The sequence below is a fragment of the Ostrea edulis genome, chromosome 3 (genome assembly GCF_947568905.1).
Source record: "Ostrea edulis chromosome 3, xbOstEdul1.1, whole genome shotgun sequence".
Taxonomy (NCBI): domain Eukaryota; kingdom Metazoa; phylum Mollusca; class Bivalvia; order Ostreida; family Ostreidae; genus Ostrea; species Ostrea edulis.
In genome coordinates this window covers 60,894,600-60,913,134 of record NC_079166.1, presented here as the reverse complement: position 1 = coordinate 60,913,134, position 18,535 = coordinate 60,894,600, and the positions used below count along the sequence as shown (strand labels likewise).

The 18,535-nt window shown below is 36.7% G+C and overlaps 1 protein-coding gene across 1 annotated transcript; it reads left to right on the top strand.

Moving 5' to 3' along the window:
• Positions 1 to 134: 134 nt before the first annotated feature.
• LOC125674879 (uncharacterized) lies at positions 135 to 11,408 on the top strand. Its single transcript, XM_048912243.2, has 4 exons — positions 135 to 280; positions 7,980 to 8,096; positions 11,097 to 11,218; positions 11,325 to 11,408. The coding sequence occupies exons 1-3, from the start codon at positions 241 to 243 to the stop codon at positions 11,213 to 11,215; spliced, it is 276 nt and encodes a 91-aa protein (XP_048768200.1). The 5' UTR covers positions 135 to 240; the 3' UTR covers positions 11,216 to 11,218; positions 11,325 to 11,408.
• The last annotated feature ends 7,127 nt before the right edge of the window (positions 11,409 to 18,535 follow it).

Below are 18,535 nucleotides of genomic sequence, written 5' to 3'. Positions count from 1 at the left end.
GAATTCTGTCATGAAATAGTTTAAAGTTGTGTAAGCATTGTTGAGTTTACTCCTTAACATTGTACGTTGGTGTTGAATCAATGCCTCCACAAACGATATCATATAGTCTTGACCTATTTCATTACCACTTGTAGTGCACTGCTCATTGTGTGCTCTAACGTGATAAAATGTCATGATGTCAATGTCTTTTGGTCTGTATAAAGGCAGTCTTCTACGATAAACATACCTAATTCTGTCAGGATGAAGGCTGTACTTATTTGTATTTTCGTTGTTTACGCTGGTAAGTTTGAATTTCTCGGACTTTTTTCTCTTGATTTGAAAGTCAGTCAATCTGCAGTCACATAAAATAGATGCATAATATGTTTCAGTATTGTATAATACATATCGATCTACAAATATGTTAAAGTAGAAACTAATAATGAGGTTTTTAAATCTTATTTAATGAGAAGGTAGACTTGCTTTAGATATAATGTATCATCAATCATACCACGTGGTTGCTAGGGAATGACTGGATCTGACAAATTTACTATGAAATAGATATATGTTAAGCATTGCTATTCGTTCGGTGTTCTATATACAAAAGAGCAAGAACATTAGCACGTAGTACTAATCCTAATGATGTCATCTATGGAACGCCACAACTGCCTTATGTGGAAGGGCCTCCGTGGCCGAGTAGTTAGAGCATCGCGTTCAAAATCACACCGCCTCTCACCTCTGTCAGCGCGGGTTCGAATCCTGCTCGCACAATTAAGTGAGAAAATTTCCCATTTTACTTTCGGAAGGTCGGTGGTCTCTTCCCAAATTCATTGTATCTGGTTTCTCTCTTCCACCAATAAAAACCGGACGTCACCAGATAACTGAAAAATTGTTGAGTGTGGCGGAAAATATCAATCAATCAACTTTGTATGGATAATCTTGATGTCACGATGATACTTCTTCATTAGATGTATTTACATGATGATACTATCATCATGTAATGTTAACGTATCAACATGTAATGTTAAAGTATCAGCGTGTAGTGCTAAAGTATCATCATGTAATGTTAAAATATCAGCATGCAATGTTAAAGTATCATCATGTAATGTTAAAGTATCATCATGTAATGTAACGTATCAGTTTGTAATGTTAAAGTATCAGCGTGTAGTGCTAAAGTATCATCATGTAATGTTAAATTATCAGCATGTAATGTTAAAGTATCATCGTGTAATGTTAAAGTATCATCGTGTAATGTTAAAGTATCAGCATGTACTGTTAAAGTATCAGCATGCAATGTTAAAGTATCATCGTGTAATGTTAAATTATCATCATGTAATGTTAACATGTCAGCATGTAATGTTAAAGTATCAGCGTGTAATGATAAAGTATCATCATATAATGTTAATGTATCAGCATGTACTGTTAAAGTATCAGCATGCAATGTTAAAGTATCATCGTGTAATGTTAAATTATCATCATGTAATGTTAACATGTCAGCATGTAATGTTAGAGTATCAGCGTGTAATGTTAAAGTATCAGCATGTAATGTTAAAGTATCAGCATGTAATGCTAAAGTATCATCATGTAATGTTAAAGTAACAAGATGTAATGTTAAAGTAACAAGATGTAATGTTAAAGTATCATCATGTAATGTTAAAGCAGCATCATGTCATGTTAAAGTATCAGCATGTAATGCTAAAGTATCATCATGTAATGTTAAAGTAACAAGATGTAATGTTAAAGTAACAAGATGTAATGTTAAAGTATCATCATGTAATGTTAAAGCAGCATCATGTAATGTTAAAGTATCATCATCTAATGTTAAAGCATCATCATGTAATGTTAACGTATCATCATGTAATGTTAACGTATCAGCATGTAATGTAAAAGTATCAGTGTGTAATGTTAAAGTAACAAGATGTAATGTTAAAGTAACAAGATGTAATGTTAAAGTATCATCATGTAATGTTAAAGCAGCATCATGTAATGTTAAAGTATCAGCGTGTAATGTTAAAGTATCATCATGTAATGTTAAAGTATCATCATGTAATGTTAAAGTATTAGCATGTAATGTTAAAGTATCAGTATGTAATGTTAAAGTATCAACATGTAATGTTAAAGTATCATCATGTAATGTTAAAGTATCATCATGTAATGTTAATAACATCGTGTGATGTTAAAGTATCAGTATGTAATGTTAAAGTATCATCATGTAATGTTAAAGCAGCATCATGTAATGTTAAAGTATCAGCGTGTAATGTTAAAGTATCATCATGTAATGTTAAAATATCAGCATGTAATGTTAAAGTATCAGTATGTAATGTTAAAGTATCATCATGTAATGTTAAAGTATCAGTATGTAATGTTAAAGTATCATCATGTAATGTTAAAGTATCATCATGTAATGTTAAAGCAGCATCATGTAATGTTAAAGTATCAGCGTGTAATGTTAAAGTATCATCATGTAATGTTAAAGTATCATCATGTAATGTTAAAGTATTAGCATGTAATGTTAAAACATCAGCGTGTAATGTTAAAGTATCAGTATGTAATGTTAAAGTATCATCATGTAATGTTAAAGTATCATCATGTAATGTTAAAGTATGAGCATGTAATGTTAAAGTATTATCATCTAATGTTAAAGCATCATCATGTAATGTTGACGTATCAGCATGTAATGTTAACGTATCAGCATGTAATGTTAAAGTAACAAGATGTAATGTTAAAGCAGCATCATGTAATGTTAACATGTCAGCATGTAATGTTAGAGTATCAGCGTGTAATGTTAAAGCATCATCATGTAATGTTAAAGCAGCATCATGTAATGTTAATGTATCAGCGGGTAATGTTAAAGTATCAGTATGTAATGTTAAAGTATCAGCATGTAATGTTAAAGTATCAGCATGTAATGCTAAAGTATCAGCATGTAATGTTAAAATATCAGCATGTTATGTTAAAGTATCAGCGTGTAATGTTAAAGTATCATCATGTAATGCTAAAGTATCAGCATGTAATGTTAAAGCATCAGCATGTAATGTTAAAGTACTATCGTATAATGTTAAAGTATCAGCATCTAATGTTAGCATGTAATGAAGAAGTATCATTATAACAAGAAGTATCAGCAGATATGTTAAACTATCTAGTGTAGTTTGGCCTTTTACGTATCACTACAACGCATCACTACAGTGCTCTCTGGACTTTTCGTATGCAAAAATAACAGGTTTAATGACCATAACCTAAAAATAGACTTAAGTCAGAAATATATATACGATTGTGTCAAAACCTTTTAAAACAAGAGATGTTTGTAAAACACATATGCCCCCCATGGTGCAGAATTGAAAAGGGTTATACACACAGACATCATTTAAATGAGAGTAGTATCATCAGTTCAAAATATTGAGCAGACAATATCTTCCTATGTCAAGAGTGGATTGGCCATGTGACCTAAAAATCAATAGGAATCATCAACTCCTGGAGATGTACCAGTGTACAAAGTGTGATGTCTGTCAAGCAAAGGGTTCTCAAGATATTGAGCGGACAGTAAATTCCTATGTCCAGTTGACCCTTGACCATGCGACCTCAAAATCAATAGGTGTCATCTTCTCCTGATGATGTACCAAATTTAATGTCTGTCAAACAAAGGGTTCTTAACATATTGAGCAGACAGTATATTCCAATGTCCTGTTTGACCCTTGACCTTTGACCAGGTGATCTGAAATTCAATAGGTGTCATCTTCTGAAGATGTACCACATTAAATGTCTTTCAAGCAAAGGGTTCTCAAGATATTGAGCAGACAGCATATTCCAATGTCCAGTTTGACCCTTGACCATGTGATCTGAAAATCAATAGGAGTCGTCTTCTCCTGAAGATGTACCAGTGTAATAAGTCAAGCAAAGGGTTCTCAAGATATTGAACGGACAGTATATTCATATGTCCAGTTTGACCTTTGACTATGTGACCTCAAATTCAACAGGGGTCATTTTCTCCTGAAGATGTACCAGTGTACCAAGTTCGATGTCTGTCAAGCAAAGGGTTCTCAAGATATTGAGCGGACAGTATATTCCTATGTCCAGAGTAGATTGACACTTGTCCTTTAACCTATATTGAGCGGACAACATGTGGTCTACTGACCGACCAACCGACCGACAGGTGCAAAACAATGTGCCCCTCTTCTTTATATTTAAATATCTTCTTTACGCGGGGAAATCTTGGAAACAAACTATAGGTTTATAGAGGGCGAAGCCCTCTCACGGCCCGAAGGGCCGTGAGAGCGGAGCTCTCCCTATAGGTAACACGTATATACATGTTTAAAAGGAAAATATAGGAAAACAATGAAAAATTAAACCATACCTATGGAACTTGAAAATTTTGGTACTAATGGCGTCGATTCGAATACTATCGCATGGACATGTATTTCTCCATTTTGAATCTCGTCTACCCTAGTTCAAGTCGTTCTGAGATGTTACAAAAATTAGTAAAAGCATGTAAATCTTATTTTCTTAATCATATATAATCACTCCACCATTAACGCCATGTTTGTTGTGGTTCAGACGCTATGTTTGTAAATTTGCTAAAATACGACGCTGAATATGACGTCACAATATACTGTTTATATCAGTTGCGTTATATTTCCCGCGTTCAATATATAGGCGGATCAAATCCTGCTAACTTCGGGTTGTTTTTGGTCTGTTTTGGATATAGATACTAATACCAAAACTTGTTTGCTTCGCCCTCAAACACGGTCACGCCGTAAAACATATTTGTATTACAAATCACATTTTCCTCTATGAACCAACCAATTAAGGCACGCGACACAATCCGTTCACATTGACTATGAACGGATTATGAACTAGCTTAAAGCACGCGACTGAGAGAGCGTAATGATTTGAAAAAAATAGAACATCTGTTACAAGATCTCACATTATCACCAGTGTAAGATCGACTTTATCCATGTGAGACAGTCATGTGAGATTTTTCTGTTTCACACTGCTGCAACGTCATTTGATTGTGACGTCATATTTTCTATGATTTACGTTACACGGTGAAGATTAACGTTACACGGTGAAGTAAAAATATTTTGCATTGTTATATTTAAATTTTAATATGTATAGCTTTCCTGTTGGACAACCTTGGGTTTTTTAGTTTACACTTACAGTGTAAACCATTTTCGGGTATGCTTTTTCTGCCTATCTAATTAGCTTTTGCATCGATGTTTAAATGAAGATTTTCATAATTTCGAATTTTCTCAAAGCTCCTAAATTTATGCACTAAACTGTAGGTAAAATGTGAGAAAAATAATCCTTCATTATTTACTTGTGTGGGAGAGGGAAATTCCGCCTCTGGAACAAGATTCGCTGTCTAGGACTTAGACTGCGAATATTGTCCCCTCGGTGGAATTTTCCTATCCCACACTTGTACTAATGAACGATTCTATTAGTCACACCTTTGGATTAAGATTGTAAACTTACGTGGATTATCATCTCAATCTTGCAGTCTCCTACCTCCAAAATACAGTGCACCTTGCAATGTTGATAAAAGGCAGGGTTAGACAAAGTGTAACGTCATGTCTATGTGTTGACGTACGTCACAATAGGCCAATCCGAAAACATGAGTTATCTTTCCTTGATCCGGAACGTAGTGCCCTTGCGTAACAGTAGTTTAAGACTTCCGGGTAGTATATTCGAGAAGCGTCATTATCAACAGTGCAGAAGACCGCAAAGATATTGCTGTATAATTTTACAGTAATCATGCCAACAAATATGTTAACGTTAATAAAAAATCCCAATGCATAAGTTTACTTCATACACGTGAAAATAACCAACTTTGCATGTAAAAATAATAGAAAATTAATTTTGTAAGTAGAGGAGGACCCCCCCCCCCTCCCCGATAGAATTTTCTATCATTAAAGTGATGTAATTTCCTACGGCGGGCCTGTCATGAGACGCAGTTAGATTATTCTAACTACCCTTCCCCCTCCCACTTTCCAGGATTTCACGTGTTTTATGACTGAAATTAGTATATATTATATATTGCATACATTTCATCAGGATCTTTAGCCCGTGTTTCAATAGTCAGATTTATAATAAAATATCAGAAGTTACTTGTTCAATATCAATGTAGTACATTCAGCGATAACAGTTCTACCACGATGAACGTCTAGGTATGTCGGACTGACACCTCTGGATTTTGAAAATGTCCATCTCTTTGATTGGCGAGTAAAATTTATCCCAGCCTGTATTTGTAAGTGAGAGTCCACTGACAGATTTCCAGCTGACTACTCACAAATTTTATACAGTTTCAAATACAAGTATAACCATAAAGAAATTCATCGTCACAAACCATCTTTATACTGACATTTACACATACAATTGTTTTGAAAATAAAATAACTTATAATTGAACGCCCTGAATTTATAGTCGACTAGAGTGTGTACCTGTAAATACAGCCATTTGGGGTAAAATATTTGGAGTTTTACTCAAATTATTTTGTAAATTTGTGGCGAAAAGGGGGATCTAAATCTGTCATTGCAATTTCTGTTATGACACGATACGTGCCTATATATAATCACTTACATTTCAAGGGGGCTAAAACGAATAAAAGAGGGAAGATACAGAGACGTCAAAAGCATTCTATTGGGGGTTAAACTTACCTTCCCCCAGAAAGTACATTTGAGAATATACCCCCCCCCCCCCCCCCCCGGATCACACAGGTCTATGAAAAATAATTTATATCAATCGAGCAATATTGAATAAAATTAATAAATTTTTTAATTTAATTACCTATTTTTCTGCATTTTAAACATATCAGTTGATATTTTAAAACAATTCCAGTCTCATGCTGCAGTGTACAAATTATATGATTTGCACACAGAATGAACACGTCCAGGTACTTTGGAGAAAGTTACCCAAACATTACGATCTGGTTTATTTTTGAAAGAATCGATTGGTAGTGGTGGAATAATTTTAGCGCTGATAAAACAATGAGAGCGTTGATTTCCTAATTTAATTGATTTTTTTTTTTTTTGGAGAGGGGGGGGGGGGGCATGTTATGCAAGATCTTTGCACGTGTCGATCCTCGTAAAAACTCGAGCTTTGAGTTGATGAGATACCATCATCTCTTGAGAATCAGAAGTTCTGTTCTGATTTCATACAAAATAATTATGTCAGTCTTTATTGGAGACATATGTAAACAAATGAATGTCTGCGTGATTTCCAATTCAGTTTTTAACCCCCAACCCCCCCGAACCCCCGAAAAATCACAGCCGACTCGATCAAGAAATTAGTTTTTGTTTCCATTAACATTTTCTTACTCTCTCGTACAAATGATTTCAACTGTTTACGATTTTGAACAACACCCATACTAATATAACTCTAATATATGCGCAGCCTGAGTGTGTTACTACCCGGAAGTTGTCATATTCACACTAAATGTAAGAACACAAAGAGAGATAACTCACGTTTTCGGAAAGGCCTATAACTACTGTGAAAGAGGCTAGGAATTCGTTTTATGCAACAAAATAGAAGCAATGTAAAGAAACGATGTTTTAGTAAATGAATATAAATATAAGAAATGAACATCACTTTTGAGCTGTTCATGGTCAATATGAACGGATTTGGATTCGAGACAAATTTGCCTCAAAACCAAATCCGGTCTTATTGACCATGAACAGGTCAAAAGTGATGTTCATTTCTTAAATGATTATACTGAGCATGAACGCTTCTACCGACATTGTGAAATGTATGGCTTCTTGGCTCTGGATTCAGACTGAAGATTGTGACTATATAAGGATCAGGTTTTGAACATACAGTCATGTAAAACTATAAAGAAAACTTCGATATCAAGCACAAGAACTGGGTGTGTATAGACAATGAACAGCTTCCTACCTCAAGTCAGCTTGATTGTCAGATGAATGTTGTAAAGATGTACACATGCATAATCCCACCACACCTCCAATTAATGCTCTACTTTGCTTTCTGAAAAACATGATACTATACACCCACAGTTAGCGTTCTGGCAGAGGATTGTCACCATGCCGATGACTGCACTATAACGGCATGTTCAGGAAATTCCAGTCACGTGGCTTGTCACGAGGATAGGTGTACATGTGACCATGTCAACTGTGAGTAAATGATAAAGAAATACATAAATAATTAATGTTTGTAATTCAGTGTAAATATACATACAATACAAAGGATAACCCAGGAAAGCTCAAAAGCTTATTCAATGAGGTCCCATCCATGTTGGCGATAGGGTTCACTTAAGTGGGAGGAAACCGGAAGTAACCCACGTGTTTTAGCGGGCAACCACAGTATCCTCTCAAATACAACCACTGCCGATCACGGGGGTCTACCTCGGGTTACAGCGGTGAGACGGGAGAAAGCTACTTCCGATCCCTATGATATTAGTATTCAGAGGAAAATTCATATCATGATTGATTGTATCTTGTTTAACGTCCCTCTCGAGAATTTTTCACTCATATGGAGACGTCACCAATACCGGTGAAGGGCTTCACATTTAGACCTACATATATGCTCAGCACTTATGGCCATTGAGAAGTAAGGGTTCATTAGCGTGCCACACCTACTGTAACACGGAACATTCGTTTTTAAGGTCATCTCTGAGGACCACATTCACACCTGATGCCGTGCGTTTCGCGATGGAAATGTCACTACCTGTTTTAACGACACAGGTCTGTCGAGGCTAGGATTCGAACCTTGGCCATCCGAATGCTGGGCGAATGCTCTTCCTCTAGACAACCGCGGTGGGTTTTTTTTATAAATATAAAATTTATATAATCAGGGTTCGAAACTAACGCTAATCCGATAGCCTGAGGCTAGTAAATTTTGCCTCGGACATTTACTAAAAAAATGAAAATCTAATGGAATGGACTAATATTCGATATTGACCGCAACTGTGTAAATTCTGCCCTTCGAAAAATATATCTCGTAACACTGGAATTCAAATGTACAATCTACATCCAAAATGTCGTAGTTTGATAAATAAATTGGTAAAATCAGAGGCTAATAAAATGAGTTTATTAGACAGATTTTGCTTCTAGATTCTGCATATTTCCCGCGGTAGACCCCCGGACCCAGCCACCACATGGGGGAAAGCCCTGACTGCGGATAACTCCGTTTATCTGATCAGGATATAGGGCTCACGGCGGGTGTGACCGGTCAACAGAGGATGCGTAATCCTCCCAGACACCTGATCCCACCTCTGGTGTGTCCAGGAGTCCGTGTTTGCCCAACTTATCTATTGTTTATTGCTTGTAGTAGTTATGAGATTGATCACTGTTCGTTATCTTCACCTTGCATACAGCATTGTCGTCGCGCCCCCTTGTCGCATTGCGACTCGGTCACACTAGCTACTGACCTAGAAGGAGTAGTTACATACAGAATTTACTATTCTTTGGACTTCTATGATGACTAACTTGAAAGTGTCGAACACTGATACATGATCCTGAAAAGATATTTAAAAATATGAAATTATATACGATTGTATATTGTTTAATGTCCCTCTTGAGAATTTTTCACTCATATGGAGACGTCACCATGACCGGTGAAGGGCTGCAAAATTTTGGTCTATGCTCGGCGCTTACGGCCTTTGAGCAGGGAGCGATCTTTATCGTGCCACACCTACTGTGACACGGGATCTCGGTTTTTCCAGTCTCATCCGAAGGACCGCCCATTTGTTCCATGGTGAAGTCAATCAATTAAACGAAGTTACTAGTCGACAATGTGTCATTCAAAATAGTGGCATAGTGCAATTCCACCATGTGACATTTAACCAAGTGTCCATTCAATTCCAATGTAATTAAAATTGGATTCTTCGATCTACTCATGTGTATCATAGCTCTATAAATGGATCAACATTAAATCCTTTGCTCCGTCCATGGTGATATGCATGCTATGGTTCTTGCAGGTATCAAAGGAATGCGGTGGTCATTATTCTGCATGATAACTGATTATAAGAAAATTGATACACATCCCACATGCACTTCGCGTCTCGCTTATACAACATCAAAGTCGATAATTGATCATTTAATTTTATAATCATAAAAAATAATATATGTTGCAAAATAAGTGTATAAATGACTAGAAAATAATTCCAATTCAATATAAATCAATTGTCCGCATTCCGAGATCAATACACATATGGATGCCCAAGCAAGGCAATCCTTTTCCACGTAGGTGTTGATTTTATGTACTGTATTCAAAGGAGTTGATATAATCCGTCAACATCAAACTAAATACTTGAAATAGATATAGTATACCACACCATCTCACCTATTTACTATGTACATATTTAGGTCTAGACTATTTTGGAAACTACCATGACGTCACGAAGTGACTTTATTCTTATAGGTAAAATTTCTGAGCCGTAGTAGAACCCTGTATTCGTGGATGATGCAAGATAACCCCCTCGGTCTTGAAATGTTGTTTGGAAGATAACAGAGGTTATTCTGCAACATCCATGAAAAATGAAGATTATTTCTTAATCAGAATGGTACAAACCCTAGTAACTGTTAGAATGGTGCAATCCCTTATAACTGTCGGAATGGTACAATCCCTAATAAGTGTAACAATGGTACAATCCTGAATAACTGTTAGAATGGTACAATCCCTAATAACTGTTAGAATGGTACAATCCCTAATAACTGTAACAATTGTACAATATCCCTAATAACTGTTAGAATGGTACAATCTTTAATAACTGTTAGAATGGTACAATCCCCAATAACTGTTAGAATGGTACAATTCTCAATAACTGTTAGAATGGTACAATCCCTAATAACTGTAACAATGGTACAATCCCTAATAACTGTTAGAATGGTACAGTCCCCAATAACTGTAACAATGGTACAATATCCCCAATACATGTAACTGTAAGAATGGTACAATTCCTAATAACTGTTAGAATGGTACAATCCCTAATAACTGTAACAATGGTACAATCCCCAATAACTGTAACAATGGTACCATCCCTAGTAACTGTTAGAATGGTACAATCCCTAATAACTGTTGGAATGGAAGAATCCCTTATAACTGTTAGAATGGTACATTCCCTAGTAACTGTTAGAATGGTACAACCCCTAATAATTGTATCTCCGTTTCAGTGTGCACGGACACCGTGGATTGTATTGGCCTCGCCCGCTGTCGAGATAGAGACCGACACTACCATTGTCTCGATAGAGTGTGTACTTGTCTGAAAGATAACGATATACCTCACCATTGAACGGTAATTTCAATGAATTTCCTCTCTCATTACAAATGTAGCTCTTATTCATTAGATGACAAACAGTTGTGTACTTTCATGTAATAATCATGCATCGTTTTGTTTACAGTTTCAGATGTCCTATATAACTTGGGTTCCAACTGAGGTTTTGTGGATTTGTTTAACAAACATGAATAAATACAATGAAAATATAGAACTTATCGTTTCATTTAAAATTAATGCTTCTTGTTCGATAATAAATGATGCTTTTAAAATATTCAACTACTGCGTTTTGACACAACATAAAGTTTTATTTCTACTCTGCTTTTAGCATTTAATAGACAAGGTATTTAGCAATTGTTTTGTATGGTTTTGAAGTGGATTATGAACCTCCTAAACTAAAAATCGATGGAAAAATTACATTCTGTCAATCATTACGTAGCAGGAAAGGACTAGAATAATACGGAACTTTCGGGATCTGCCGAAACGACCGATTATATTTGACGTTTATACACCACGGTCACGTGATAATAACCAATTGTAGGGCAAAGTTGACATCGATACAAATGGTGTTTCGCTAGCAGACGGTCCGTAAAGAGCTATGCGCTGTCCTACGATGACGATCGAAGTCACTAATGGTGCTTAGTACCTGGGTGTAATTAGATGGAAGGAAAAAGGCGCATTTAGACGCGTATCATTGGATGCAAGGCCTGAAGTTTTACCGATATCCACAAGATATTTCCTAGATTTATTTCCCTCGCCAACTCACATAATTTAATCAAATGCATTTTCCTATAAATTGGTTGTAGTGATTCCTCACTTTCAAAGATAGCATTTGAATACAGGAATTTGATAGCAAATGAAGTATCCCATGCTTGATTACTTAGTTGTTATTGTAATTCGGAAGTGACATGCCCTACAAATTACGTTCAACGCGCGATAAAAGTCAGAGTGGGTCCCTATCTCGAAAGTCCCGTATTTCAGTGTACCTGCAATTTTATAAAAATTGCTTGAAACTACATATATTCAACGATGACCATTGGTATAAATTAACAGCGAAGATTGACGACGATCAGGGGCAAGACTTATTTTCTCGAAATCAGAAAACAAAACAAATTAAGATTGTTAGATTGCACAATTTGTGCGCAAATAATTTCTATTCATCATTGTCAGCAATGTTACTGTCGAGAATACCAACCTGATTCGCAGGGAGTTTGCTAAAACGCGAAACAGAAAATATTGTATGCAATGATATTATGAAGAAATAAAACCGAAAACAACAATGTAAAAGATTTTTTTAAAAATCAACAATTTTCCCCAAACATAGTCTTTTTAGATCGACCTTGCTTTTATTCGAACTAGATTAGCTGCAATAATGTAGCCCTATCCAATTTTTTTTAATTCTGACGTTTTCGGGATAGGGCTACAATTCCATAGGATCTCCGTAATGGTGCAAAATAATTTTATGAATAACCGATAATAAATTCTGTGTATTAGTCCCAAATGTTGTTTACACCAAAAGGAGTACCAACTTTGTGCTCGGGCATGTCTAATAAAGGTGTTTTTCATTAAATATAATGTACAGCATGCAAAATTCTTCGTCTGCTCCGCCATGCTTGTTATCGCGAGATCTCGTAGGTGGATCTAATGAAAAACCTAAACATTGACAATCAGCGCGAAAATGTAGTTACTCGAACCACTTCGACAAAGAAAGGAAAATCATATTGTTGCAGAAAGAATTTACACTCTGCTGTTCGGTTTTTAACTTGATATTAAATTCAAACCTTTTCAATACCGACGAAATAGCTTTCGCCTCCAAACTTGTCCATTGATGTAAATACTACCTTATATGGCATATGCAAATGACTTGACAATCGGAAGTTTATACTTCAGTACATCAAACATGGCGCACAAATGTGAATCGAGAAATTGGAATTTATCGAAATTGTTGAAAACGGTAGAATAGAGCCTCACCAATCATAAGTTGCAGGTTGTAAATTTATATATTGACTAAGAAACATAGAATATCATTTTATTTACGTAAAGAAAGTCAGGAAATGTTTAGAATGAGCGCAAATGTTGCGGGAGTGAATCACTCCCGCATTTGCACCATTACGGAGATCCTAAGGAGTTGTAGCCCTCTCCCTAAAAAAAAAAAAAAAAAAAAAAAATCAGAGAGGGCTACATTATTGCAGCTAGAACTAGATATCCTGCGACCGGTGCTGAAAAAAAATATGTTTTCCAACACTAATAACAATTCTCGTAATACCGGTCTGCCATTCACAGTTTTCTCCGCCAAGTGGCGCTGGTGTACTCTGAAGTATAACTATCGCCATATTTTTATGCCCCCGAGATCGAAGATCGGGGGGGCATATTGTTTTTGTCCTGTCTGTCATTCTGTCTGAAACTTTAACCTTGCTAATAACTTTTGAACAGTAAGTGATAGAGCTTTCATATTTCACATGAGTATTTCTTGTGACAAGACCTTTCCGTGGGTATCAACATTTTTTACCCCGTGACATTGACCTTGGAGTTTGACCTACTTTTTGAAAACTTTAACCTTGCTAATAACTTTTGAACAATAAGAGATATAGCTTTGATATTTCACATGCGTATTCCTTGTAACAAGACCTTTCCGTGGGTACCAACATTCTTGACCCCGTGACCTTGGAGTTTGACCTACTTTTTGAAAACTTTAACCTTGCTAATAACTTTTGAACAGTAAGAGATAGAGCTTTGATATTTCACGTGAGTATTTCTTGTAACAAGACCTTTCCTTGGGTACCAACGTTTTTGAACATGTGACATTGACCTTAGAGTTTGACCTACTTTTTGAAAAATTTAACCTTGCAAATAACTTTTGAACAGTAAGTGATAAAGCTTTCATATTTCACATGAGTATTCCTTGTTACAAGACCTTTATGTTGGTATTGACCTTTGACCTACTTTTAATTTTTTTTTTTTACATTGGTCATAACTTCTAAATGTTAAATATTAGAGTTTTCATATTGTACATAAGCATTTCTTTTGACAAGATCTTTCTACTGGTAACAAGATATCTGCCCTTGTGACCTTGACCATCTTCGGAATTGGCCATTATCGGGGGCATTTGTGTTTCACAAACACATCTTGTTATCACTTGGTAAACCACGTCAAGTATTAATAGAAGAAATGCCCGCCTATTGTTGCGTAAATGTGTGTAAGCATAAGAAAACGGACATGTATTCCTTTTCAACCCAGATTTTAAAGTTGCAATGGCAAATCACGATGCGACGATTAGACGAAAAATAAATATATAAGTTGTGGATGCCAACTGCTCACGACCGTGTATGTGGTGATCATTTCACACCCGAAAATTATACAACTATACTTCTTCGTCAGGTCGTTTAATCTATTTATACACGTTTTATCATGATTTTGATATAATCGGTTCATCAATAGATTTTGTCGTCCCGTGGGGATCCAGGTTAGTATAGGTCCTCAGAGCCCCATGTTTGTCATAAGAGGCGACTAAATGGGGACCACAAAAACCGAGGTCCAGTGTCACAGCAGCTGTGATACGATAAAGTTCCGTTCTAAAGCCGTAAATTGACCCAGCGGTTCTGGAGAAGAAGCTCACTTCAGCTTAGGTGAGCTAAAAATATATTGCTGAGGACTTCAATGTGACATTTAGATATATCGACGAGAATTAATCTGTTAACAATAAGTTTCACCCATATGTCGATTCGATATATCCCGTGAACTCGAATAAAAGACACCACAGAGTCGTCCACTTATGCTTCATATTTAGATAATTTCATTGAAAATAGATATTAACAGCAAACTAACAACTCAGATTTACAATAAACGGGATGGTTTCAGCTTCTCCATCGTTACCTTCCCATATTTATGTAGCAGTACCCCATTAACACCTGTATATGGTGTTTATATCTCTCATCTGATTCGATTCACAAGAGCCTGTTCTGTGCATGATAAGTTTTTCGCTCACCTAAGCCGAAGGCTCAAGTGAGTTTTTCTGATCAAAACACCCCATTGTTCGTCGTTGTCGTCGTAAACATTTCAAATTTCCATCTTATTCTCCAGAACCACTGGGCCAATTTCAACTAAACTTGGCACAATGGATCCTTGTGTGAAGGGAACTCAGGTTTCTTCAAACGAAGGACCATGTAGCCTTCAAAGGGGAGATAATCACGAAAATAGGGTGGGATCATTTAATAATTTTCTCAAGAACCATGGGCCAGAAAAGCTGAAATCAACGTAAAAGTTTTCTGATATAGTGGAAATTAACGTTTGTTAATATCATGACACCGGGGGTATGTTAAGGACAGAATGGGGTATCAAAGTCAGACATGCGAATATATAAAGAAAATCGTCTCAAGAACCACTGGGTCAGAAGAGTGGATATTTACCTGAAAGCTTCCTGATATAGAGTATATTCCAATTTGATTAGATCATGGCCCCCTGGGTAGGGTTGGGCCACAATAGGGGATCAAAGTTTTCATGCAAATATATAGGAAAATCTTCTCTAGAGCCACTGTACCAATTTCAATCAAACTTGATACAAATCATTCTTAGGTAAAGACGATTCACGTTTGTACAAATGAATGGCCATGTCCCCTTCAAAGAGAGATAATAACAAACATGATAAAATCGGGTGGGTCATATGAAAATATTCTCACGAACCACTGGGCCAGAAAAGTAAAATTTACATGAAAGCTTTCTGACATAGTGGAGATTCGAGATTGTTAAAATCATTACCAACGGGGATATGTTACATTAGGGGATCAAAGTTTTACATGTGAATATATAAGGGAAATCTTCTCAGGAACCACCTGGCTATACAAGTGGAGATTAAAGTGAAAGCTTCCAGGTATAGAATTGATTTAAACAAGAGTTACTGTGAGCAATGCTCACTAAGAATACCCCCGCTTACCCCAATCTCCCAAAGGGGAGATGGTAATAGGTATAAACTACCTCTTTTCTGAGTGTAAAAAACAAATGGCATGACAAACCGAACCATATTGCTACTTCGATGTCCAGTGCGCATGACCTTTGACCTTTTGACCCCAAAATCGATAGGGAACATCTTCATCCCATGGGTATTCCATATGTATGATATGGTGACTGTAGGTGGAAAGGATAACGCTTTAGAGCCCGGAAACCATATTGCTACTTCAATGTCCAGTGCGTTTGACCTTTTGACCCCAAAATCGATAGGGAACATCTTCATCCCATGGGTAGTCTATATATATGATATGGTGACTGTAGGTGGAAAGGATAACGCTTTAGAGCCCGGAAACCATATTGCTACTTCAATTTCCAGTGCGCTTGACCTTTTGACCCCAAAATCGATAGGGAACATCTTCATCCCATGGGTAGTCCATATGTTTGATATGGTAACTGTAGGTGGAAAGGATAACGCTTTAGAGCCCGGAAACCATATTGCTACTTCGATTTCCAGTGTGCTTGACCTTTGGACCCCAAAATCGATAGGGAACATCTTCATCCCATGGGTAGTCCATATATATGATATGGTGACGGTAGGTGGAAAGGATAATGCTTTAGGGCCCGGAAACCATTGCGTCTACAGACGGACGGACGGACAACCCGATTCCAGTATACCCCCCCCCCCCACACACACACAACTTGTTGCGGGGGTATAATTATTGAGATCATGGTTCCGAGGGTAGGGTGGGGCCATATTAGGGGATCCAAGTTTTACGTGCTGATATGTAGGAATAGCTTCTTCTCCGGAACCACTGGACAAATTTCAAACAAACTTAATACAGATAATCCTTAGGTAAAGGGGATTCAAGTTTGTTCACATGAAAGGCCATGTCCCCATCAAAGAGGAGATAATCACAAAAATGCAAAATCAGGGTAGGGTCATTTAAAAATCTTCTCAAAAACCACTGCACCAGAAAAGCTGAAATTTACATGAAAGCTTCCAGAAAAAGTGGAGATTTATGTATGTAAAACTCATGACCCCTGAGGTTAGAGTGGGGACACATTAGAGGGTCGAAGTTTTACATGTGAAGGGAACCAAACTAAATTGTACAAAGCATCCCTAGATAAATTTGTTAATATGAAAGGTCATACCCGTCTATAAGGACATACAATATTTAATGAATTTGTAGTCGAATTTAAAGGAAAAGGCAACCCAAAAAACGTTTACATGATAAATGAAAGGACTTATTTGATAAAAATTTGTCATACTATTCTGTTGATATGTGGCCTAGATAAGCGTTAGTACTAATTTGAAAACGTTAGAAATTGAAATTCCCGCCATCTATAGCCCCTATATATGCCATGATTGGGTGGGGGGGGGGTCTTTCTTTTTTGCTGTTTTCCGCAACACTAAACAATTTTTCAGTTATTTGGTGGTGCCCAGTTTTAATTGGTGGAAGAAAGAACCCAGATACAATGTACCTGGGAAGAAACCACCGATCTTCCGAAAGTAAACTGAGAAACTTTCTCATTTACCGGCGCGAGCGGGATTCGAGGTGAGAGACAGTGTGATATTGAGCACGATGCTCTAACCACTCGGCCAGCCTATGTGGAACTCTTTTGTATTCAAGACCACAATAATCAATAATTTTGACGTCACACAGTCTGTTCCGGTTTTGATAAGAAAGATGTGCATGTGGTAGATTTTACTAATAAATAGGTTGATACTTTCATGTCAAGCAGTTAATTAGCCTAATACGAAGGGGAGATGTGAAAAGTTTTTTTCTTGATATTCCTTACCCAACCAAGAAAAAGAAAAGACAATATAAACGGTGGATCCATCACATGCATGATATGCGTAATGACAAGTTGAGGTTCGAGACATTTGTATGAAGAAACGTGTACTATCTGCCTGGTCTGCGACTCAACTGAACGTCTTCTTTTCTTAATTTCTTTAGGCTCAAATCTATACGGTTCTAAACTTTACTGTTCGTGACTTGCCATGATTACAGTGCTGCTGATGAAATAAACCGGAACCGACGGTGTGACGTCATAAATTAGACTTCAATGGACGCTCTCTTAGCGGCGGGTTATTCAAAATATATGATTGATGAATATCATAAAAGCAACAACGTGGTTTGTGTTGCCTTTCCCTTTAGTAATACAGCTTGATAAGTAATGAATTTTTAGTCGTTATCTTTCAAAGGTTTTGAAACAAGCTGCTCGTATAATGATAGTTTTGCTCAAGCGTGTTTATTGCTAGGAAATGTTGCTCAGGTGAGCAATGTGGCCCATGGGTTTCTTGTTAAATCGAGGCAGGCTACTAACAAACAAGATGATGGTGCAGCGGTTTCAACAGTCTCATTTAAAGTATGAAGCATTTTGCAAATTCTA

What these genes read in the sequence shown, in the direction of transcription:
- LOC125674879 (XM_048912243.2), top strand. Translation starts at nt 241, where the DNA reads ATGAAGGCTGTACTTATTTGTATTTTCGTTGTTTACGCTG. An exon ending in TATTTTCGTTGTTTACGCTG is followed by an intron (nt 281 to 7,979) that starts GTAAGTTTGAAT and finishes ATACACCCACAG; the next exon opens with TTAGCGTTCTGGCAGAGGAT. An exon ending in TACATGTGACCATGTCAACT is followed by an intron (nt 8,097 to 11,096) that starts GTGAGTAAATGA and finishes TCTCCGTTTCAG; the next exon opens with TGTGCACGGACACCGTGGAT.